The following is a 17,859-nucleotide window of genomic DNA, read 5'->3' as shown; positions in this document are numbered from 1 at the left end:
TGTGAAGAATCAACAACAAGTGGGACACAATCATGAAGTGGAACGACATTTATTGGATATTTCAAACTTTTTTAACAAATCAAAAACTGAAAAATTGGGCGTGCAAAATTATTCAGCCCCTTTACTTTCAGTGCAGCAAACTCTCTCCAGAAGTTCAGTGAGGATCTCTGAATGATCCAATGTTGACCTAAATGACTAATGATGATAAATACAATCCACCTGTGTGTAATCAAGTCTCCGTATAAATGCACCTGCACTGTGATAGTCTCAGAGGTCCGTTAAAAGCGCAGAGAGCATCATGAAGAACAAGGAACACACCAGGCAGGTCCGAGATACTGTTGTGAAGAAGTTTAAAGCCGGATTTGGATACAAAAAGATTTCCCAAGCTTTAAACATCCCAAGGAGCACTGTGCAAGCGATAATATTGAAATGGAAGGAATATCAGACCACTGCAAATCTACCAAGACCTGGCCGTCCCTCTAAACTTTCAGCTCATACAAGGAGAAGACTGATCAGAGATGCAGCCAAGAGGCCCATGATCACTCTGGATGAACTGCAGAGATCTACAGCTGAGGTGGGAGACTCTGTCCATAGGACAACTATCAGTCGCATATTGCACAAATCTGGCCTTTATGGAAGAGTGGCAAGAAGAAAGCCATTTCTTAAAGATATCCATAAAAAGTGTCGTTTAAAGTTTGCCACAAGCCACCTGGGAGACACACCAAACATGTGGAAGAAGGTGCTCTGGTCAGATGAAACCAAAATTGAACTTTTTGGCAACAATGCAAAACGTTATGTTTGGCGTAAAAGCAACACAGCTCATCACCCTGAACACACCATCCCCACTGTCAAACATGGTGGTGGCAGCATCATGGTTTGGGCCTGCTTTTCTTCAGCAGGGACAGGGAAGATGGTTAAAATTGATGGGAAGATGGATGGAGCCAAATACAGGACCATTCTGGAAGAAAACCTGATGGAGTCTGCAAAAGACCTGAGACTGGGACGGAGATTTGTCTTCCAACAAGACAATGATCCAAAACATAAAGCAAAATCTACAATGGAATGGTTAAAAAATAATATCCAGGTGTTAGAATGGTCAAGTCAAAGTCCAGACCTGAATCCAATCGAGAATCTGTGGAAAGAACTGAAAACTGCTGTTCACAAATGCTCTCCATCCAACCTCACTGAGCTCGAGCTGTTTTGCAAGGAGGAATGGGATAAAATTTCAGTCTCTCGATGTGCAAAACTGATAGAGACATACCCCAAGCGACTTACAGCTGTAATCGCAGCAAAAGGTGGCGCTACAAAGTATTAACTTAAGGGGGCTGAATAATTTTGCACGCCCAATTTTTCAGTTTTTGATTTGTTAAAAAGTGTGAAATATCCAATAAATGTCGTTCCACTTCATGATTGTGTCCCACTTGTTGTTGATTCTTCACAAAAAAATACAAAAGGTCGCAAAGTTCAAGGGGGCCGAATACTTTCGCAAGGCACTGTACTTTCTCAAAAGTTGTGGGAACATTTGATGTTAGCTGGGGAGAGACATCAGGTGCACTTTAAAATATGATTAAGTTATTTCAGAAGCTAGCAGATTCATTACTTACCAACAAAAGTTGCAAATCACAATAAAACAACATTAGGTTTTGAAGTTCACTTTCCTTTCCTTTGTCAAACAACACTATCATGAATCTAGCAAATAAGTATTTGTTTAGTTTCATAGCATAAACGTTTGCTAGCAAATCTCTCACACTGTGTCATGTTCTGACCTTTATTTCCTTTGTTTTGTCATTATTTAGTATGGTCAGGGCGTGAGTTGGGGTGGGCAGTCTATGTTTGTTTTTCTATGATTTGGGTATTTCTATGTTTCGGCCTAGTATGGTTCTCAATCAGAGGCAGGTGTCATTAGTTGTCTCTGATTGAGAATCATACTTAGGTAGCCTGGGTTTCACTGTGTGTTTGTGGGTGATTGCTCCTGTCTCTGTGTTTGCACCAGATAGGGCTGTTTTGGTTTTTCACATTTCTTATTTTTTTAGTCTGTTCATGTGTAGAGTCTTTATTGAAGAACCATGAATAGAAACGATGCTGCATTTTGGTCCGCCTCTCCTTCAAGTCAAGAAAAGTGTTACACACTGGCTTAAGTGCAGGGGGTTGCCTAGCAATAGTTGCCTCGGAGGGAAGCAACATCTGCAAAGAGAGACAAGTTCCCATTATTTGTGAATCTGTTTGGATCAAACAGCTAGTGTGACTGCTAAAATAGCTTTGTAATAATAGGGTGTAGTATCTATCAAATATAACTACTTTATACCATTCACTAACCATAAACTATTTACATAGAAATTTGGGTACATTTCTGGACAAAATTCTAACTTACTCAACCCTTAACTTTTCATAGGTCTAGTAAAAATCCAAATAGTGTGAGGAAGAGAGAGATGTCATTCCAAAACATGACTCAGATTCATTTACAACCTTGATAATAATAATAGGCCTGTTTATGCTCAACTTCAGCAATTTTTTTTCTTCACATTTATTAATTATTAATATTACATATCTTGTGTCTCAGTTACAGGAAAAAAAACTAAGTGCTATAAACAGTGTTCAAACGTTTCCAGCAATGCACTACTAATCTGGAAAAGTTTGTCTTATATGTGCAGTAACATACATCAACAAATAAACACAGTGAAAATATGCAAACCGTACCATATCTAAATAATTCTGTTCAAATGCACACTCTGGAAAGGAATCCCGTTTAATACCATTCCCTCATTCTAATGCAACATTCAAGTATAGGGCTTAAAATCCATCAGAAAGAATGGAGAATAGAGAAAACACAGCATAGTTCAATCCTGACAGTGAATTACTCCAACAGAGTTTGTTTATTTCTCAGGCCCTAAATGATTTTTGAGTGTATATTGGATAGAGAAATGACACTCAGAGAGTGGGTTACCATGGATACGTTGATGAATCACTAGTAAGACTCAGTAACTCCCTTTTGACCCTCACACACACTCTCCGTCCACACACCCATCAGAGGTCTTAAGGGTGTGTGTCAATTGTCTGAAGTATCCTCCTTTCCTCATCCTGTCTTCATCCTCTCCTCTCCTTTTTCTCATAAAAAAAATATAAACTCAGCAAAAAAAAGAAATGTTCTCACTGCATTTATTTTCAGCAAACTTAACGTGTGTAAATATTTGTATGAACATAACAAGTGAGACATAAACTGAACAAGTTCCACAGACATGTGACTAACAGAAATAGAATAATGTGTCCCTGAACAAAGGGGGGTCAAAATCAAAAGTAACAGTCAGTATCTGGTGTGGCCACCAGCTGCAGTAAGTACTGCAGTGCATCTCCTCCTCATGGACTGCACCATATTTGCTAGTTCTTGCTGTGGGATGTTACCCCACTCTTACACCAAGGCACCTGCAAGTTCCCGGACATTTCTGGGGGGCATGGCCCTAGCCCTCAACCTCCAATCCAAAAGGTCCCAGATGTGCTCAATGGTATTGAGATCCTGGCTCTTCGCTGGCCATGGCAGGACACTGACATTTCTGTCTTGCAGGAAATCACGCATAGAACGAGCAGTATGGCTGGTGGCATTGTCATGCTGGAGGTCATGTCAGGATGAGCCTGCAGGAAGGGTACCACATGAGGGAGGAGGAAGTCTTCAGTGTAATGCACAGAGTTGAGATTGCCTGCAATGACAACAAGCTCAGTACGATGATGCTGTGACACACCGCCCCAGACCATGACGGACCTCGGTGTAACGCTCATTCCTTCGAAGATAAACGCGAATCCGACCATCACCCCTGGTGAGACAAAACCGAGACTGGTCAGTGAAGAGCACTTTTTGACAGTTCTGTCTGGTCCAGCGACGGTGGGTTTGTGCCCATAGGCGACGTTGTTACCGGTGATGTCTGGTGAGGACCTGCCTTTCAACAGGCCTACAAGCCCTCAGTCCAGCCTCTCTCAGCCTATTGCGGACAGTCTGATGGAGGGATTGTGTGTTCCTGGTGTAACTCGGGCAGTTGTTGTTACGATACTGTACCTGTCCCGCGTGTGTGATGTTCGGATGTACCGATCCTGTGCAGGTGTTGTTACACGTGTTCTGCCACTGCAAGGACGATCAGTTCTCTGTCCTGTCTCCCTGTAGCACTGTCTTAGTCGTCTCACAGTACGGACATAGCCATTTATTGCCCTGGCCACATCTGCAGTCCTCATGCCTCCTTGCAGCATGCCTAAGGCACGTTCACACAGATGAGCATACCCTGGGCATCTTTCTTTTGGTGTTTTTCAGAGTCAGTAGAAAGGCCTCTTTAGTGTCCTAAGTTTGTGTCCTAACTGTGACCTTAATTGCCTACTGTCTGTAAGCTGTTAGTGTCTTAATGACCGTTCCACAGGTGCATGTTCATTAATTGTTTATGGTTCATTGAACAAGCATGGGAAACAGTGTTTATCTTTGAAAGACAGGGTCCTGAAAAGGGGACGTTTCTTTTTTTTGCTGAGTTTATATATATACACTGCTCAAAAAAATAAACGGAACACTAAAATAACACATCCTAGATCTGAATGAATGAAATATTAAATATATACTATATACTAATATACTTATTAAATACTTTTTTCTTTACATAGTTGAATGTGCTGACAACAAAATCACACAAAAATGATCAATGGGAATCAAATGTATCAACCCATGGAGGTCTGGATTTGGAGTCACACTCAAAATTAAAGTGGAAAACCTGATCCAACTTTGATGTAATGTCCTTAAAACAAGTCAAAATGAGGCTCAGTAGTGTGTGTGGCCTCCACGTGCCTGTATGTTCTCCCTACATGCTCCTGATGAGGTGGCGGATGGTCTCCTGAGGGATCTCCTCCCAGACCTGGACTAAAGCATCCGCCAACTCCTGGACAGTCTGTGGTGCAACGTGGCGTTGGTGGATGGAGCGAGAAATGATGTCCCAGATGTGCTCAATTGGATTCAGGTCTGGGGAACGGGCAGGCCAGTCCATAGCATCAATGCCTTCCTCTTGCAGGAACTGCTGACACACTCCAGCCACATGAGGTCTAGCATTGTCTTGCATTAGGAGGAACCCAGGGCCAACCACACCAGCATATGGTCTCACAAGGGGTCTGAGGATCTCATCTCGGTACCTAATGGCAGTCAGGCTACCTCTGGCGAGCACATGGAGGGCTGTGCGGCCCCCCAAAGAAATGCCACCCCACATCATGACTGACCCACCTCCAAACCGGTCATGCTGGAGGATGTTGCAGGCAGCAGAACGTTCTCCATGGCATCTCCAGACTCTGTCACGTCTTTCACATGTGCTCAGTGTGAACCTGCTTTCATCTGTGAAGAGCACAGGGCGCCAGTGGCGAATTTGCCAATCTTGGTGTTCTCTGGCAAATGCCAAACGTCCTGCACGGTGTTGGGCTGTAAGCACAACCCCCACCTGTGGACGTCGGGCCCTCATACCACCCTCATGGAGTCTGTTTCTGACCATTTGAGCAGACACATGCACATTTGTGGCCTGCTGGAGGTCATTTTGCAGGGCTCTGGCAGTGCTCCTCCTGCTCCTCCTTACACAAAGGCGGAGGTAGCGGTCCTGCTGCTGGGTTGTTGCCCTCCTACGGCCTCCTCCACATTTTGGGTCCGCTCGGTTCCCGGGTCGGGTCTCGGGTATTTGGGTTTGGGTGGACCTGTGAAGACTTCTACTAGCAAAACATTCGCCACTCTCTCAGCTAACTCCACCCTCTCATGGCACAGGCCGAGAGCCTGAGGCCTTTAACAAGATGCTGGACATAAAAGCACTTTATAAACTGTCCCACGACCACCTGCAGTGTCTACAGACATCCCCCAAACAAACAATAAACGACTCTGAGAGTGCACAACTTGTAAATGGTTGCTTATGTCAGATATGTCAGTCAATCAGGTGGCTGGCTAGCTGCCGATAGAGACTTCTATTGCAGCCACGTTGAAGGGGTCTCTGGCTAGTATTACTTAGCCAGCTAGAAGGATGAAGGAAGTTAACATTAAACAGAGCCTACCTCAGCAGGAGCAAATACACTAGAAAGTTCTCATAATAATCTTGCTTTACAGAGAGTAGGCTACTGAGACAGCCAGAGATGTAACACTGAGGGGTGAGGCTGAGGCAGGCTGCAATGCATGCGATGAGAGATGAAGCAAGCAGATGTGTGGGGTCCCCCAAGACAATATGTAGGCCTCCATTAAAATGCAATCAAAAGGCAAAAAATACAGTTCAAAAAATATAATATGTTTTAGTTTCAACACTGATGCTACGTGTTAGTGTTAATAATTTATCATATTTTCCCCCTTTCAGAGGTATAACATTACAATTGTATAGCTAATAGGCTATGTGTTTGTAGATCGACTGAGGTGAATAAGCCTACAGCAGCCAAGGTGATGATGTCTGGGGTCATTTTTGCTTGATTTTCGCTTTTCTCTAAATATATATATATATTTTTTAAATTGTATAGAAATGCAGCAAATGAGCTTCAAACTCAAGTCCTGGTTACGGCCCTGCATGCACTATGAAACTAAATGGAGACATGCACAGTTGAACAATAACAGTTATACAGTATAGTGGTCCCTCAGGACACACAATGAGGATTATAAATGTAGAATGTCCCGTTGTAAATTAGCTGGCAAACATAAAGGTACTGACACACTGTTTTCCAGGACACTACTTCTCCTTCAGGTAAAAAATATCTGGATTAGGGTGACATCCATTTAAATTCAAGTCAATTCAGAAGTAAACCAATTTCCAATTTCAATTCCAAATGTTCAAATTTTTGAAAGTATTTAAACAGATTTGGAATTGGAATTTCAGTGTACTTCCTGAATTGATTGATATTGAAATTGAATTGACCCAACCCTGAAAGGCTGGGGAAGATATGAATTCATTATTACTGATTGTGTGTATGTGTGTGTGTTTTGTGGATACTAGTATAGTAATTAGTTGACAGCTCCTGTCAGAGTACTTAACCTCACCTTGTCCTATCTAGCCAGAACTCAGCTGATCAGCCTCAACAACAGTTTCTAGACTGAACATAACCTCATGGCAATGACAGGTGACTTGTCATGCCTAGTACTTCATTATATTACTGTGTTTATGCTATCAGATCCACAGACCAAGTGCTGCATTACAGGGGCATGGTGTCACAGACAGATGAGACTCTGGTTGGTTTGCTAAGCAAACTTAAGCATAGAGCCGGCATAACTGCCACTTCTCTCTATAGAGTTGGAGTGGCCTACCAGGAAGTATGGCATTACAGGGAAGTGGCATGGCGTCACAGACAGATATGTGACTTCAGCTCAGTCAGGAATAGGGCACTTACACACAGACGGACATACAGGCCAGACGACCGTCACTTCTCTGCCCAGAGTGGATAGAGATGGAGAGGCCTGCCAGGAGGCCTGATCTATTAGTCTAGTCTAGGCAGCGAAGCCTCACTGATGGTCAGATGTTTATTTTAGCCGGTTTATGGAAAAAATACAGTGCTGCGTAGTGCTTACACAACCCAGGACAGAGAGTGGGCCAAGCCAGCTTACCAAGGGAATTCAAAACACTGTTCAGAGAGAGGGCACCCTGAAGATAAAAAAAAAACACTCCTGACCATACATGGCTACAGCCACAGCAGAGGGTATTAATGGCTTGGATATAAAAAATGATAAAGGAAATTGGCTGTGCAGTGTAGTGCTATCGCTCTGGGTAGAAATCGCCCTTAGGCACAGATCTAGAAGATCAGCCTTCTCTTACCCAAATCCTAACCTGAGCCATTGGGTGAGGAGTCTAGTCTAGGGTCTCAGGACAACTTAATTCTTCAACTACGTAGGCATTGTGAGTTTATACCAGGTTGTGTTATAAATAGTCTGTTCTTGGTTGCTAAATGAATACCCATCAGTCAAGGGATTAGGGTTAGTACGTACGACTTTGTTTATTAATTCAACCATTTTAAAAAACAAGCACACATAAAACTTGAAAAAGACAAATGTACGTGAGTAAAATCATCGAGGAGAACACACAATAAAGTCTTGGACTTATTTCCATTATGGTCCTCTTGAGAAAAGATGGCTAGAGTGTAAACAGTTCTCTCACACCAATCCTTGAGAGACGGCTGGATTTGCTTTTAGCTTTTCAGCTAAGTGGTGGCAGGATAACTGGTCCTGGTTTGTGTCCTTGTCATGGCCACTTTGAAAGAGAGAATGCGGCCAAGCATCCCTTTTATGTATAGTTGTTTATTTGAAATGTACTACAGCATCAGTGAAGAGGAGTAAACCTTTATGGAACAGGAAGGCGGTGGTGGAAAAAGTACCCAAATGTCATAAAAGTAAAGATACCTTAATAGAAAATGACTCAAGTGAAAGTCACCCAGTAAAATACAACTTTAGTAAACGTCTCAAATTATTTGGTTTTACATATACTTAAGTATCGAAAGCAAATGTAATTGCTAAAATATAGTTAAGTATCAAAAGTAAAAGTATAAATAATTTCAAATTCCTTATATTAAACAAACCAGACGGCACAATTTTCTAGTTTTTGTTTTATTTATGTTTAGCCAAGGGCACAATCTAACACTCAGACATGATTTACAAACCAAGCATGTGTGTTTAGTGAGTCTGCCAGATCAGAGGCAATAGGAATGACCAGGGATGTTCTCTTAGATAAGTGTGTGAATTGGACCATTGTCCTGTCCTGCTAAGAATTCAAAATGTAACGAGTACTTTTGAGTGTCAGGGAAATGTATGGAGTAAAAAGTACATTATTTTCTCTAGGAATGTAGAGAAGTAAAAGTAAAAGTTGTCAAAAATATAATTAGTTAAGGAAACTACAGATACCCAAAAAATGACTTAAAAAGTACTTTAAAGTATTTTTACTGAAGTATTTTACAGTATTTTGCAGTGTGCTGTAGTGCAATGGTTCAAATCCTGTTGTTGCATTCAATCACTATAATAAGTGATACATAGGATTGGAGGTTGATTACATGGCAAGAAATAGTGACACCACCAAAAAAGTATGTTTTTTAACACTTTAATTCATCACTATCATTTGACGCATGAGCCTGTGATATCCTCAGATACTCCTTCTCTTTTCCCTACATCCCTCAATGTCTCTCTCCACACCATCACACTGTCCCTGTCAAACAAAAGGAAAATACAACTTCTGGTTGTCTTTGCTGAAACACATCTGAGAAGCATACTCTCCATCATCAAATAGCAGAGGTCAGTGAGAGCAAAGAGGGAGATACAAAGTAATTGTTGTGTTGTCACCATGGGATAAACTGGGACTTTAAATGTGGTGAAACTCTACCCTTCTCAGGTCCAGGTAAAACCTACTCCTGGACTAAAAAGCTCAATGTTGAATCTTCAGAAATTGGCTTAATCTTGGACCAGGAAACCGGCCCAGAATGTATTGTTTTTCCATATTTATTTTTAAACAAAAATCTGAAGTACAGTATTGTATTTCACATTCCAAAGGCAATAAAACTATTTTATTTCCATGAATAGAATGTGTAATAATTGGCCTACAATTCTTCTAACTAAGACAAATCATTACCCATACACTGTATTTAACAACCACAAACCCTCTGGAATAAATATGTGAAGATCAATTCTTGCCTGCGATTTCTTTGAAGCCTGAGGAACCGAAGACAGAAAGATATGAGATATAGTATTAATGAACAGTAATGCAACAAACATTTGTCTACCGCCCAGGATCTGACAAAGTTGTGCTATAAATGTATATTTGGACCTGTCTCATCTGTCATTCACATGTGTGTCAGCCCTATTGTCAGGAAGCATGGGTAAATGCCAGCCAAAGCAACTGTCACATATGCATATTCACAGAAGTGATACACAAGGAAAGAAAACAATGTGTGCTTATCATTACAGCATGTAGTGAGAATCCGTTGCGAATGGCCCTCATTAGATGTTTTGATTATGTTAAAGACCATGTGTAAAATAATAATAGGGATTACAATATGCTGTATTAATGCCTTTCACTTTTAGGACCGATTTAGCTCTGTACCTGTTTGTTTGGTGACATGCTGAAGCAACCAAAGACTACTTTAATCCCCCAAAACTCTTTCCCTTCTCCTTTCCTGTCTCTCTCACAGACATGGATACCCCCTTGAAGTGGACGCCCAATTCTTTATCCCTCACGTCCATTCCGTTTTTTTCTCTCTCTCTTTCTCCATCCCTCTCACATATGCAGACACCACTCTTAAGAAATCCCTCAGCCCCCTCCTCCTTATTCCCCTCCTTTCCTCCCTCCCTCTCTCTGTCACAGCTTCCCACACACCGAGGTGGGGCTTTCACCCTCTCACCCTCTCATCATTCTTAAAACTCAGGATAGCGATGGGGTTAGCTGTGCTTTACGTGTGCGGAGCCCTGCTGGCCATCTCCATGACCCCTGGGAACTATGCAAACCCCAGCGAGGGAACCTTCCAGTGGGGTACAGAATCTGGGAGCTGCCTAGTAACTCTAAAGCCTGCAGGGAAGTGTGGGGGAGAGGGAATAGAAGAGGAAGCATGCCCCTACCGATTTATCTTGCCTCCGCTGGACATCATGCTGCCCTGGCAGCTCAGGGAGTTGGAGAGGACGGTGAAGGAGGTGCAAAGGCTAAAGAAGACTGTGGAGCAGCTGAAGAGAGCCTGCATGGAGTGCAAGATGAGCCAGAGGGAGAGAGAGAGAGAGAGGCTGGGGGACAGAAAGAGGGAGAAGGAGAAAGAAGAGGAGAAGGTGAGATTGGGAGACAGAGAGAGGGAGAAGGAGAAAGAGGGGGAGAAGAAGTCAGAGAGACAAGGGGGCAGAGAAAGGAAGATGGAGATGGAGAAGGACGGAGTGGAAGAAAGGGCCATGGAGAATGAGAGAAATATTGTAGAGGAGAGAAAGAGAGAACGGGAGAAAGGGTGTGAGAACGAATGGGAAAGGGAAAAGGAGGAAAACAGGGAATGGGAGATAGAGAGGGAGAGAAAAATAGAGGATGAGACTAAGAGAGAGGAAGAGGAGGAAAGGGAGACAGAGATGGAGAAAGAGAGCATTTTAGAAGGGGAGAGGGGGAGAGGGGGTGAGATAGACAGGGGGAGTGAAAATGAAAGAGAGAGGTTATGGGAAACAAAGATGCAAACTGAGAAGGAGAGTCAGGGGGATAAGGTAAGGAAGAAGGAGCTGGAGACTGAGAGAAAGCGTGAGGGGGATAGAGAGAAAGAGGAGGAGAGAGGGAGGGGAAATAGAGAAGAGATCCAGAAGAAGGAAGAAAATCAGGTGGTGATAGAGAGGGAGAGGAAGATGGAGAAGGAGAGGCAGAGTCAACATCCTTGGCAAGGGAAGGAGATAAAGAATGAGAAAAAGAAAGAGAGTGATCAAGACAAGAAAGAAAGTGATCAAGAAGAGCCCGGGAAGAAGATAGAGAAAGAGGTAGAAAAAACTGTCCAAAGTGTGCAGAGAGACAGCATAGGACCGCTGATGACAGATGATCAGGACACGACCTCACCCAGCCCAAGCAATGGTTTTAAACATGACTCAATCCCCAGACCTGACTCCTCAGGACCAGATCAAAAATCAAACTCCATCCCTAGACCTGCCACCAATCCCAGCCCAAGATCTAGCTCAGACACCAGCCGTGGATATATTTCAAGTCCTTCCTCCAGCTCAACCTCTAGCCCCAGATCTTCCTCCATCTCCAGCACAAGGACAAGCTCAAACCTTAACACAAGCTCCAGTCAAAGGACCATCTCCTCTTTACCTCACCAGGGAGCCACCAGGTCCGACCCCATCACAACCCCAAGTTCAGGCACCAGCTACAGGACTGCCAGAACCAGCCCAAGTATCACAACAAGCACAAACCAAACAACCACCAGCTCATCAAAAAGGACTACTAGCCCAAGAAACAGACCTGTCCAGAAGCACAAGCCCAACCAAGCTAAACAGGCCATCAGACCCAGACTTAAGTCCAGACCACCCAGTCCGACTAGCTCCTCCAGTTCAACGGCCAGCTTCACTAGCCTCAGCTCATGGACCACCACCACCAGCTCCAGCCCTGCATGGACAAGGACAAAAAAAACAACAGGACTCAACACTAAACCTAAACTAAAACCTAAACCAGGCCAAAAGCCTATTCCAGGCCTAAGACCTAAACCTGGACCAAAACAAAGGCCTGTTCTAAAGCCCAGCCCAACCAGCTCGTCCAGCTTCAACTCTAAGACCACTCTCAGAACTGGCTCAACTTCAACCCCTACTTGTAGCCTTAACTCTGCAATCAGCTTTACAAGACCCAGTCTACAGTCCACTAAGACAAGTACCAGCCAAATCAGCACCATGCTGGGACACTCTTCAGCCACCACCACTAGTCCTAGCTCAAATATTACCAGCCCAAGCTACAGGACCACTAGTTCCAGCCCTGTGGCCAGCAGTAGCAGTAGCTCAACTCCAGGAACTAAAACCACTGCTAGACCTAGCCCAAGGAACACCAGTCCAAGCTCCAGAATTGGGTCCCGGTGGACCCCCAGACCTGACCTAAAGCCAAAACCAGGCACAAGGCCTATTCCAGGCCCCAGACCCAAACCTGGATCAAAACCAAAGCCTGTCCTGAAGCTCAGACCATCAAGTCCAACTGGCTCCTCCAGCTCCATTCCAGAGGCCAATCCCAGAACTGGTTCTCCTCCAGCCACCACCATTAACCTTAGCCCACAGACCATCAGTTCAAGCATCCAGGCCAGCACTTCCAGCTCAAGTTCAACTCCAGAAACAACAACCACCACAAGCCCCAGCCCAAGGACTGGCTTCACTTCTCTCAGCTTAAGGTCCACTAGTACTAGCTCCAGCCCTGAGAGGACATCTGTCCAAAACCCTGAACCCAACACAACGACTACCAGACCTAGGATTAAGCCCCAACCTGGCCTACAGCCCAGACCTGACCTACAGCCCAAACCCGGCCTAAAACCTGAACTACAGCCCAAACCAGGCCCAAAGCCTATTCCAGGCTTAAGGACTAAACCTAGACCACAATCAAAACTCATCTTAAAACCCAGACCACCCAGCCCAACCAGCTTTAATCCAAAGACCAGTAACATAAATGGTGCAACTTTAACCCCCACCACTAGCCTCAGCCCTGGGATCAGAAGCCACAGTCGTCAGACCATGACGACAAGCCAAAGTAGCACCACACCGGGCCACACTCCAGGCATCACCCCAAAGATAACTAACCCAAGTTACAAGACCACTAGTTCCGGCCCTGGGGCCAACCTCAGCAGTAGCACCACTAGCTCTAGCTCAAAGATCACCAGTTCAAGGATCTGGACAGGCTCTTTCAGCTCAAGCATCATCACACTAAACCAAACCAAAACCACCCCTAGCCCCAGCTCAATGACCAGCTTCACTAGCCTCAGCTCAAGGACCCCCAGTACCAGCATCAGTCCAGAGACAAATTCTGCACAACATCCTGAACCCAGCTCAACAAGCATTAAGCCCAAACCTGGCCCAAAACCCAAACCAGACCAAAAGCTCAAGCCAGGCCCAAGCCCTATTCCAGGTCCAAGACATAAACCGGGACCAAAACTTAAACCTGTCCTGAAGCCCAGAACTGCTCCAAAGCCCTGGTCCAAAACCACCAGCCAAGGTCAAAGGACCACTTCTCCCACACCTAGCCCCAAGACATCTAGTACCTCAAGCCAAAGGACCACGACTGACCCCAGCCCACAAATGACCGCAATCCCTGGCTCAAGAACTACAAGACCTAACCAACAAACTACCCTCAGCTCTAGCTCAAAAAACATCTTTAACACTAGCCGGAAAACAACCACTAGCCCTGGCACAATTACCACTACTATTGCCAGTCTAAAACGTAAGACCAGCTCAAGCCAACAGATTAGCATAAACCCTAGCCCCAAAACTTCCACTACTAAACCCATCCCATTGGCCAACTCTAACCATAGTCCAACTACCACCAACCCTGAGTCCTCTACCCCCAGCCCCATACTTGAGTCTTCCGCCCCCAGTGTGAGAGAACTTAGTGTGAAGACCAGCCGGGTATCTGCTAGTCTGAATGACACAAAGGACACAAGTGGGCGAAAGGTTTTACAAGGAGGGCACCCAAAGGTCCTGCTCACAGAGAAGGACCAGGTAGGCAGCAAGACTGACAGAACAGGGAACCAGCCTCAAAACCCTGCACAGATTTCACCAGGAGGTAAGATAAATCAATTTGACTTGACCTGCTATTGTCTGCCATTTAAATGGATTATGATAATTACATTGCAGTTGATGAATACATACAGTGTAGTTTGAACTTAACGTTGGTTCATGTGCACTGTTCCTGTAAAAATACAAATAAACTGAAAGTCAATCTTTCGTAAGGGTTCACTGAATCAAGCCATATCAAAACATATTATGTACCAGGTAAGCTGTAGTAGATAGCAAATGTGCTGACTTATTAATAGTAAAATAAAAAAAAATGGTAAACTTTATATAATCAAGCTATACAAATATGGCGATTAAAAATTCAGAATACTGTCCACGAAAACCCTATTGCTATCCTCAGTGGTTAAGATAAATTATAAAGTTCTATTGACACTCATTGCAAAGGTATTCAATACCTTTTGAATAACAAGGGCTGTTAAATATGATTGGTGTTTTCCTTGTTTACCATTTTGTTCTTTCTACTCCTGGTTGACCCTTCAAAGACCAGTGAAAACATAAAACAAAGGTATACACCTCACACACATGGTTATGGGCTTAAAAAAAAACAAGACACCTGTACCATGTCAGATATAGAGTTGAAATGTATTACATTTTGAGTTTGCATTCCAATATTACACTGTATATACATCACAGAAGACTGAAATATAACAAAACTTTTTGACATAGCATTTTTGTCTGTTTAAAAAAAAAGAAAAACATTCCACGCATGAGGCCAAATAGGGCACGTTCGGTCATTGACTGCAGGAAATGACCAAACGTAGGCCTACAGCAAGGCCTATAGTAAGAAAGGCCTACAGCAAGGCCTATAGTAAGAAAGGACTACAGTAAGGCCTATAGTAAGAAAGGACTACAGTAAGGCCTATAGTAAGAAAGGCCTACAGCAAGGCCTATAGTAAGAAAGGCCTACAGCAAGGCCTATAGTAAGAAAGGACTACAGTAAGAACATTTGTGTTTGTGTTACGCACCAAAGCACCTTTTTTTCAGAAAGGATGACGGATTACTCTAAGCTTATTTTCTCATTCCATTATCCTTCCACTCAACAGTTACCATGGCACCCAGAGACTGCTCTGACCACATGGCCAAGGGGGAAAGGAACAGTGGGGTCTACCAAGTGACCCCTGACCCTAAGAATGTAACCATCGCAGTGTTCTGTGACATGGAGTCTCATGATGGAGGGTGGACCATCATTCAGCTCCGTCAGGACGGCAGTGTGAACTTCAACAGGACATGGGCTGAATACCGGACGGGCTTCGGTAACATGAGGGCTGGGGAGTTCTGGCTGGGCAATGACCACATCCATCTCCTGACCCGACACAGGGAGATGGTCCTCCGGGTGGAGCTGGAAGACTTTAACAGAGTGAGGGAGTACGCAGAGTACAGGCTCTTCCGTGTGGCTGGCGAACGGCTGCGGTACCGCCTGTCTGTGGGTGGGTACTCGGGCACGGCGGGAGATGCACTTCAATTCAGCAAGAGTTACAACCACAACAACAGGTTCTTTACGACTCCTGACAGGGACTATGACCGCTACCCTTCAGGGAACTGTGGGGCCTACTACAGCTCAGGCTGGTGGTTTGATGCCTGCATGGCTGCCAATCTCAACGGGAGATATTATGTGGGAAAGTACAAAGGGGTGAGGAACGGGATCTACTGGGGGACGTGGCATAATATATCTACAGAGTACTACCCAACAAATGACAGACAGTCTTTCAAGACTGTCAGAATGATGATCAGGCCGAGAGGCTATGCAAAGTGAGCTAAACAGCTGGCTCTTCGTTTGGCGTACTCAGCTGTTGCAATTGTCAAACAGCGGGGCTGGGAAACCCTATAAGGCCTCAGCAATTTTTCAATGGATCCGCGACATAAACAGGAAACATGTATTTTTTGGGGAGGAGCACTGTTTATTAATGTGCAAATGCAGACATTCAGATTGTACTGCTGTTTCATATTTTGGGTGTTTATAGTGGTTGTTATTTAACAAGCAGTTTGAATATATTGTATCTTATTTACTCTTTGACATATTATAGTGGGTCAACACCTACATCTTCTTGATTTCTTGACACAGTTTTTTCCCCTAATCGCTTTGGTGTTATTTTCTCAAGAATGTGGTACATTTTCTACAATTTTTTAACAAAACTCCAAACTGCTAATACATATAACACAGCAAGTATTTTATTCAAAACCTTTTATTGTGCATTCATTTTGTTTGGAGACATCTTTCACCACACAACCTTTGAGCCAAAATATAAGTTTACAGTGAAATATCATGATAACATTGATTTAATCACCAAAATACAACATAATGATATCTTCTCAATTTAGTTGTTTTAACAACCAGTTAATTAAATAGAAAAATATGCAAGGTACATGGTCCAAAATTTCCCTTTGAATGTAATATGCTACAGTACTGTAAATTACAGTACGTTACACTGTTTTAGCAGAAGGTAATACATTTGCACTACCCATCACAATTGACAAAAAATCGAATTTCCATCATTTCTATCCAATGTGTGATCAAAAGTGTGATCAACTTTCAAAATCATTGATGCAAAAAATAAATATATTGTTCAGATACAATTACAACATGAACTCAGCAAAAAAAGAAACTCTTTTTCAGGACCCTGTCTTTTAAAACATAATTCGTAAAAATCCAAATAACTTCACAGATCTTCATTGTAAAGGCTTTAAACACTGTTTCCCATGCTTGTTCAATGAACCATAAACAATTAATGAACATGCACCTGTGGAACGGTCGTTAAGACACAAACAGCTTACAGACGGTAGGTAATTAAGGTCACAGTTATGAAAACTTAGGACACTAAAGAGGCCTTTCTACTGACTCTGAAAAACACCAAAAGAAAGATGCCCAGGCTATTGCTCATCTGCGTGAACGTGCCTTGGGCATGCTGCAAGGAGGCATGAGGACTGCAGATGTGGCCAGGGCAATAAATTGCAATGTTCGTACTGTGAGACGCCTAAGACGGCGCTACAGGGAGACAGGACGGACAGCTGATCGTCTTCGCAGTGGCAGACCACGTGTAACAACACCTGCACAGTATCGGTACATCCGAACATCACACCTGCGGGACAGGTACAAAATGGCAACAACAACTTTCCGAGTTTCACCAGGAATGCACAATCCCTCCATCAGTGCTCAGAGAGGGTGGACTGAGGGCTTGTAGGCCTGTTGTAAGGCAGGTCCTCACCAAACATCACCGGCAACATCGTCGCCTATGGGCACAAACCCACCGTCGCTGGACCAGACAGGACTGGCAAAAAGTGCTCTTCACTGACGAGTCACGGTTTTGTCTCACCAGGGGTGATGGTCAGATTCGCGTTTATCGTTGACGGAATAAGCGTTACACCGAGGCCTGTACTCTGGAGCGGGATCGATTTGGAGGTGGAGGGTCCGTCATGGTCTGGGGCGGTGTGTCACAGAATCATCGGACAGCTTGTTGTCATTGCAGGCAATCTCTACACTCTGCATTAGAGGGAAGACATCTTCCTCCCTCAGGTGGTACCCTTCCTGCAGACTCATCCTGACATGCCCTCCAGCATGACAATGCCACCAGCCATACAGCTCATTCTGTGCGTGATTTCCTGCAAGACAGGAATATCAGTGTTCTACCATGGCCAGCGAAGAGCCC

The 17,859-nt window shown here is 43.9% G+C and overlaps 2 protein-coding genes across 2 annotated transcripts; both read left to right on the top strand.

The window, feature by feature from the left end:
• The first annotated feature begins 10,133 nt into the window (after nt 1-10,133).
• On the top strand, nt 10,134-11,109 carry LOC110502067 (putative uncharacterized protein DDB_G0271982). Its single transcript, XM_036934234.1, has 2 exons — nt 10,134-11,052; nt 11,097-11,109. The coding sequence occupies exons 1-2, from the start codon at nt 10,376-10,378 to the stop codon at nt 11,107-11,109; spliced, it is 690 nt and encodes a 229-aa protein (XP_036790129.1). The 5' UTR covers nt 10,134-10,375.
• LOC110496807 (mucin-5AC) lies at nt 11,062-16,856 on the top strand. Its single transcript, XM_021572831.2, has 2 exons — nt 11,062-14,204; nt 15,259-16,856. Exons 1-2 carry the CDS (start codon nt 11,141-11,143, stop codon nt 15,966-15,968), a joined length of 3,774 nt encoding a protein of 1,257 aa, XP_021428506.2. The 5' UTR covers nt 11,062-11,140; the 3' UTR covers nt 15,969-16,856.
• The last annotated feature ends 1,003 nt before the right edge of the window (nt 16,857-17,859 follow it).

The sequence above is a fragment of the Oncorhynchus mykiss genome, chromosome 2, assembly GCF_013265735.2.
Source record: "Oncorhynchus mykiss isolate Arlee chromosome 2, USDA_OmykA_1.1, whole genome shotgun sequence".
Lineage (NCBI taxonomy): Eukaryota > Metazoa > Chordata > Actinopteri > Salmoniformes > Salmonidae > Oncorhynchus > Oncorhynchus mykiss.
Note: the sequence above shows the minus strand (reverse complement) of the source record. Positions and strands in the feature narration are given on the sequence as shown.

Bases quoted from the DNA above. Each gene is read 5' to 3' on its own strand.
- LOC110502067 (XM_036934234.1), top strand. From the start codon at position 10,376: ATGGGGTTAGCTGTGCTTTACGTGTGCGGAGCCCTGCTGGCCATCTCC.
- LOC110496807 (XM_021572831.2), top strand. From the start codon at position 11,141: ATGCAAACTGAGAAGGAGAGTCAGGGGGATAAGGTAAGGAAGAAGGAG. The intron at 14,205-15,258 runs GTAAGATAAATC...TCCACTCAACAG, and splicing joins TGCACAGATTTCACCAGGAG to TTACCATGGCACCCAGAGAC.